This window comes from Chlorella variabilis (assembly GCF_000147415.1).
Source record: "Chlorella variabilis unplaced genomic scaffold CHLNCscaffold_1, whole genome shotgun sequence".
NCBI lineage: Eukaryota > Viridiplantae > Chlorophyta > Trebouxiophyceae > Chlorellales > Chlorellaceae > Chlorella > Chlorella variabilis.
This window is the reverse complement of record NW_005435087.1, coordinates 238,672-244,671: the sequence shown is the minus strand read 5'-3', so window position 1 is coordinate 244,671 and position 6,000 is coordinate 238,672. Positions and strand designations below refer to the sequence as shown.

Here is a 6,000-nt window from a genome sequence, read left to right as displayed (position 1 = left end):
ATCGCCTGCTTCGCATCCTGTCTTCCCTGTGATCGATACCGACTCGTTTCCGTCCCTGCGACCGCCTGCCGACACCCCTTCCCTATTCTCCCATCCCCTGTGCTCGTTTCCCTGCCCGCCAGCCCGCCCAGCTCAGCACATTCGAGACGCAATGCTGAACAAAACACATTCAGCAGCCATGCTGCAGCCATGCTGCAACCAGAGCGGCAATGCAGGCTGCGGCATGGCCGCCGCTGCCCGGCCCCGCCGCAACTCCGCGCCTTGCACCACTGTCAGCAGGGGCCGCAGCGCGGTCGTGGTGCATGCAATGGGGACATCCACCCCCCAGCAGCAGGTGGGTGGCATGTGGCTCCCTTCCGCACCTCTGGGCTGCGAAGATCGGTGCGTTGCGGGCAACCAGCGAGGGAGTGTCGGAGAACAGAGCCGAAAGCAGCGCCGCACACAACGTGAACAACCCCCGTCACTCTGCAGGACGCCGGCTCGCTGGACGTGTCGGGGGCGGTGGTGCAGCCGTCGTTCCGGCAGACGCCCTGGGCTGCAGAGGCCGCGGTGGCGGCGGCCGGCGGCGACCGCGCCGCCGCCCGCATCGCCTTTGTCTCAGAGTCAGGCACCTGCCGCTGCGTGCTGGCGGCGGCGGCTTTCCGGGCCGCGCTGGCAGCCCGCGACCCGCGGCTGGCTGGGCTGGTGGAGGTGGAGTGCCGCGCCACGAAAGACTACTGCCTGGGCGACGGCCCCGAGCTGCTGGCGGCGCGCGTAGCCAGCGAGCTGGGGCTGGAGCTGGCGCAGGGGTATGCGGCGCAGCAGTTCAAGGAGAGCCGCGACATTGTGGACTTTGATGTGGTGCTGGTGATGGACAAGTTCACAGCTGCCGACGTGCTGCGGGAGGTGGGCGGGCACCCACGCGCCAGGCCCATGCCGTGCCCAGCCCATACTGCTCGCCGCGCCTGCCCGCCGCACCGGCGGCGTGTGCCTCTGCCAGCACGCGCGCCGCGTCCCGCTCGCGGCCCCGGCCTGCGATGCCAAGCTGAGGGCAGGCTGGCGGGCACGCTGAGGGCAGGCAGGCGGGCTGGCCAGCGGGCTGCCGGGGGCGCGCATGGCAGGCGAGGGGCCCGCCCGATCCCTGCACTGTGCACCCCTCTTGTGCGCTCCGCCCCCGGCGCAGGTGTCGGTGTTTGACACCATCAAGACGTGGGGAAAGGCCAACTACAGCAGCAAGGTGCGGCGGCTGGGCGAGTTCAACCCGGCTGCCGCCTCGGCAGCTGCCAAGAAGGATCTGGGGGGCGCGGACATCCAGGACGCCCTGTATGGTGAGAGCTGTACTGCGAGAGCTGTACCGCGCGCGGGAAGCGGCAGGGCTGGGGTTCAGGGAAGGCGGCCGCCGGAGCGTAGGGGACTCGGCGGGGCTGGAGTGCAGCATTGTTTTTTGTGAGGCCGGCCGGCGCCAAGCCCAGCACAGCAGCGCCATCTCGCTGCTGCTCTTGCTGCCTCGCGGGGCCACAACCTCACAGCCCTTGTTCTGCCTCTGCTGTGCTGCGCTATAGGCAACGTGGGAGGCGAGGAGGAGCTGGAGGCGGTGCGGCAGGCGGCTGCGGCAATCCAGCAGAGCTGCGACGGCCTCGCCGACTTCCTGGTGACGGTGGACCAGCGGCACCAGCAGCAGCAGCAGCAGGCGCAGCAGGGCGCGGATGGCGACGCAGGCGCGGGCGGAGAGGCGGGCGCACTGGCGGCCAGCGGCAGGCTGGGCGACAGCCTGACGGCGGCGGTGCGGGAGCTGGAGGCGATGGACTGGCTTGTGCCGCCCATGCTGCAGGCCCGCTGAAGCTGCAAACGAAGCTAATACAAATGAACCTGATCTCCACGCCGTGCTCGGTTTCCAGAACCTCAGCTTCCTGTCCTCAGCTTCCTGCCCCCTATCAGCCTCCCTTCTGCAAACTTCTCCTTCATGCATGCATGTTACAGTCTTTGTACAGTGTACGGGTATGTATCTATGTGTGAAACGTGACGAGAAACAAGCTAAGGGAGGGGGGCAAAACTTGGGTGCACGCCGCGGCATGCAGCGACGCGCAATTGGAAAAAAATGGCGAGGGGGGACATTGCGCAATCAAGGGGTGAGGTTCATCACAAAGCTACAAGGGGTTCCGTTGACAAAAGCATTTATTGGGTGGCAGTGGGCGTCCTGAGCTAACCCTTCCTGGCCTTGGCTGCACGCCCTAAAACTGGGCAGCTTCGGTGGACCCCTTGAGCGCAGTGGTGGAACTGAGGCCGCCAGACACTATCTCGGACACAGCATCAAAGTACCCGGTCGCTGCCTCGCGCTGGTGGCGCACGCCTGCGGGGTAGACGAGGGCAGGTGGGAGGTGGGCAGGCCGCCGTGCAGCGGCAAGGCAGGCCGGCAGCGGCAGCCGCACTCGCGGCCGGCGCCAGCGGGCGGGCAGGCTGGCTGCCCCGCCTCTTCCCCACCACCGCCATCACGGGCCCTCCCCTCCCCGCTCACATGTGTAGCCGTCCTTCTCGCGCGCAAACTCGCGCTGCTGCAGCTCGGAGTAGGCGGCCATGCCGCGGTCGCGGTAGCCGGCGGCCAGGTCGAACATGGAATAGTTGAGGGCGTGGTAGCCTGGGCAGGAGGGAGGGCGGGAGGGAGCGGGAGACGATAATGGGTAGGGGAGGAGGGAGAGGAGCGGGATGAGGAGGGGCCGGCACACGCTCGAGCTTGGCGCCCATGGCGCTCATCATGCCGCGCAGGAAGCAGCAGGCGCCCACAGAAGCCTGTGTGGCGCTGCCCCAGCAGGCAGCCTGGCAGCCCGCGCAGGACGGAACTCTCTCCGCTGTTCACGCACAGGCTTCCACTGCGAAGCCCGCGGCCCACCTGCCAGCGTCACAAACTGGAACTTGTACCCCATCTTGCCCAGCTCCTGCTGGAACGTGGCGATCTGCTCCTTGCTCAGGTTCTTCTCCCAGTTGAAGGAGGGGGAGCAGTTGTAGGCCAGCATCTTGCCGGGGTACTTGGCGTGGATGCCCTCTGCGGTGCGGGGAGCGTGTGTGGGGGGGAGTGGCATGGGTCGGATGGGAGGGGAGGTGTGGCAAGTGGCGAACACATGCCATTTGACAGAGGAGCGGGAGGTTCAGGGAGTGGCCGGCCGCGAGGAGAGCGCGAGTGGCAGGGCAGGGTCTGATGGCCAAGTCGCGCCGAGGATGCCGTGCTCCAGTGCCGCTGACAGGCTCGAGCCAGTTCTCCTGCCTTCAAGCAAAGGAGATGCCACCCACCCGCAAACTCGCGCGCCTCTTCCATGTCGGGCGTGGAGGTCTCGCACCAGATGAGGTCGGCGTAGGGCGCATAGGCCAGGCCGCGCGCGATGGCCAGCTGCGGCAGGCGTTGGGGCGCGGGCAGCGGGCCAGACACGCCGGTGAGGTGCGGGGTGCGCCAAGCGCCGGCGACAGGCAGCAGGCGAGGGCGTGCCTCAAAGCGCACGCTCCAGCACCAAGCACGGCAGGCACAGCAGGAACCACACACTTTGGCCGCGCACCTTGACCCCGCAGTTGACGTAAAAGAAGCCCTCGGGCGTGCGCTTGCCGGTGCAGAACGGCTTGTCCGCGTCGTCGATGTCGCTCGTCAGCAGGTTGGCGGAGTGTGCGTCGGTGCGCGCAATCAGCACGGTGGGCGTGCCCGCCACGTCGGCCGCCAGGCGGGCTGCGCGGGGAGGCGGGAAGGGCAGGGAACATAGCCCAGACAGTTGAGAGGCTTGGGCAGGCATGTTATGCACGCTACCACGGCATGCGGCCAGAACCGACAGCAGCGAAGGCAGGCTGCACGGCGCGAGTTGCGACGTGCGTGCCGGCCTCTTTTCAGAGTGTCAGTCTTCTTTCTCCTTTCCTAAACCCTAAAAAGCCTTCTTTCACTCACCCGCAATGAGGTTGCGCACCGCCGACTGCGTAGGCACCAGCACCTTGCCGCCCAGGTGCCCGCACTTCTTCTCGCTCGAAAGCTGGTCCTCAAAGTGAACTGCAGTGGTTGGGGGTTGAGGCAGCGCCGCCAGGGGTTGGCGATGAGCAAGAGGCAGAGAACGGGGATGCGAGCGGGAGGGCAGGCAGCCGAGCAGGCGGTACGAGCGGGCAGGGCAGCCCTGGCTGGCCTCACCTCCTGCCGCGCCAGACTCAATCAGGTGCTTGGTGAGCTCGTACGCGTTCAGCGGGCCGCCGAAGCCGGCCTCTGCGTCTGCCACGATGGGCAGGAAGTAGTCTCGCGTGACCTTGCCCTCCGCATACTCAATCTGGTCGGCGCGCTGGAGCGCCTGCAGGGGCAGGGGCAGGGGAGGAGGCGCAGGACAGGCGGGCGTGGAGGTCGGTTTCGGGGCGAGGGAGGAGCAGGCCCCGGCCTCAGCCTCGCTGGCCGCGTTCCGGCGCCTCCCCGCTCGGTACCGTCCCCGGGGAGCGTGGCATAAAAACACACACACACCCGTGCGCTCCGCCTGGCTCACGTTGTTGATGCGCTTGACCAGCGCCGGCACGGAGTTGACTGGGTAGAGGGACTGGTCGGGGTAGGTGGCGCCGGCGGTGTTGGTCTCCGCAGCCACCTGCCAGCCCGACAGGTAGATGGCCTTCAGGCCCGCCTTGGCCATCTGGACGGCCTGCAGGGCGGGGCAGGGGAGAGGGGGCAGGGTCGTGCAAGGGGAGCCACGAGGTAGGCCGCCGAGGCTTGCGGCGGCATGGCAAGCTGTGAAAGACGGCCTCCGGCGGGACGTGTTGCCTGGGCGCAGAGCTGCCACGGCAGCCGCTCCCCACAGGGCCCACCTGGTTGCCGGACAGGGCGCCCAGGGCGTGGACGTAGGGCTCGTTCTTGAGCAGCTCCCACAGCTTCTCCGCGCCGCGCTGCGCCAGCGTCTGCTGCACGTGCACGCTGCCGCGCAGGCGCTGCACATCCTGCTCGGTGTACGGCCGGGTGACGCCCTCGTAGCGGCCGGCGGGGGCCTTCACATCAGCGAAGCTCATGGCCTGCGGAGGAAGAGGGGGTGGTGAGGGCAGGAGGAGGGTGCGGGGAGGGTGAGTCGCGAGCGGCGGCAGGCAGCGGCGGCAGCGTGAGCTCAACCCCCAGCAAACTGAAGGGGCGGTTTCGGGGCATGCAGCCCTGACTCAGGCTTGCTCCCCGGGGCAGCGGGGTGGCTGATGCCCGAGATGAGCGGGCCCGGTGAGAGTTAGTCACGGCCATCTTGGGTCTCATGCCCAGGGGCGCGGCCAGCCCAATGCGGTGTCGGGGGGCGGCGAGGCGGGCGGTGCAGGGCCCCAGGGGTGTGCACAGGCAGTGGCAGGCTTTGGGTTCGCTTACTGTGCGTGTGTGGGTTGACAGCGGTCCAAGCGAAGTGGGTGGGCGGGTGAGCGAGACCTGGACGGGCACCCAAGAGAAACGCTGATGGTGAAACAAGGCCGGTGGCAAAGCACGATTAGCAAATGGGAGGGGCACAGTGGGGCGGTACAGAAAGCAGGACACACACCAGATTTTATCACCTGCTGGTGATCAGAGCTGCAAATAACAGCCAAATTGTGTCGGGTGCCCAGCCCATCATGCAGGGCACCTTCATGCACGCTTTGAGATGCTTCATGTAATCTTTGGTTAGTCATTTCACGTACAGGAACATCTCATTGCGCATGGGCATCCCATTGCGCATGGGCATCCAGGCTTACAGCAATTGGAGTGCGCATCGCATGTCGCTCATGCAACCAGGCATGTGCCCGGCCGCTCCGCATGTGCTGGCATGTGGCAAGGCGCTTGAAGGCTGCGCCAAGCGCCGAGCTGCACCTGCCATCCATTCAAGCGACTACTGTTACAGAGGGGCGCTGCACATGGGGGAACCTGTTGGCTCCATGGTAAACACTAGGCTATCAAAGGTTGCATGTGATGGGCGGTCAAAATGGGGGAGCACAGCATGGCAAGCATTTGGAAAAGAAATGGGGGGAAAATTGAAATGATGAGAGACATATCTAGGGCAGCAGGGGAGGGGAGCCAGA

At 66.7% G+C, this 6,000-nt stretch overlaps 2 protein-coding genes across 2 annotated transcripts; one reads left to right on the top strand and one right to left on the bottom strand.

Moving 5' to 3' along the window:
• Window positions 1–223: 223 nt before the first annotated feature.
• On the top strand, window positions 224–1,819 carry CHLNCDRAFT_49342 (hypothetical protein; the record flags this gene model as incomplete). Its single annotated transcript, XM_005851947.1, has 4 exons — window positions 224–334; window positions 472–885; window positions 1,163–1,307; window positions 1,542–1,819. The coding sequence occupies 4 exons, from the start codon at window positions 224–226 to the stop codon at window positions 1,817–1,819; spliced, it is 948 nt and encodes a 315-aa protein (XP_005852009.1).
• Window positions 1,820–1,941: 122 nt separating this feature from the next.
• On the bottom strand, window positions 1,942–5,402 carry CHLNCDRAFT_29144 (hypothetical protein). The gene is made up of 10 exons (XM_005851618.1): window positions 5,321–5,402; window positions 4,789–4,989; window positions 4,476–4,625; window positions 4,136–4,289; window positions 3,902–4,000; window positions 3,525–3,688; window positions 3,265–3,361; window positions 2,867–3,019; window positions 2,495–2,614; window positions 1,942–2,329 (listed from the first exon to the last, which is right to left on the bottom strand). The coding sequence occupies exons 2-10, from the start codon at window positions 4,984–4,986 to the stop codon at window positions 2,211–2,213; spliced, it is 1,254 nt and encodes a 417-aa protein (XP_005851680.1). The 5' UTR covers window positions 4,987–4,989; window positions 5,321–5,402; the 3' UTR covers window positions 1,942–2,210.
• Window positions 5,403–6,000: the final 598 nt, after the last annotated feature.

Bases quoted from the DNA above. Each gene is read 5' to 3' on its own strand.
- CHLNCDRAFT_29144 (XM_005851618.1), bottom strand. From the start codon at position 4,986: ATGAGCTTCGCTGATGTGAAGGCCCCCGCCGGCCGCTACGAGGGCGTC. The intron at 4,290-4,475 runs GTGAGCCAGGCG...CTGCCCCTGCAG, and splicing joins TGGTCAAGCGCATCAACAAC to GCGCTCCAGCGCGCCGACCA. The intron at 2,330-2,494 runs GTGAGCGGGGAG...TCTACCCCGCAG, and splicing joins CGAGAAGGACGGCTACACAT to GCGTGCGCCACCAGCGCGAG.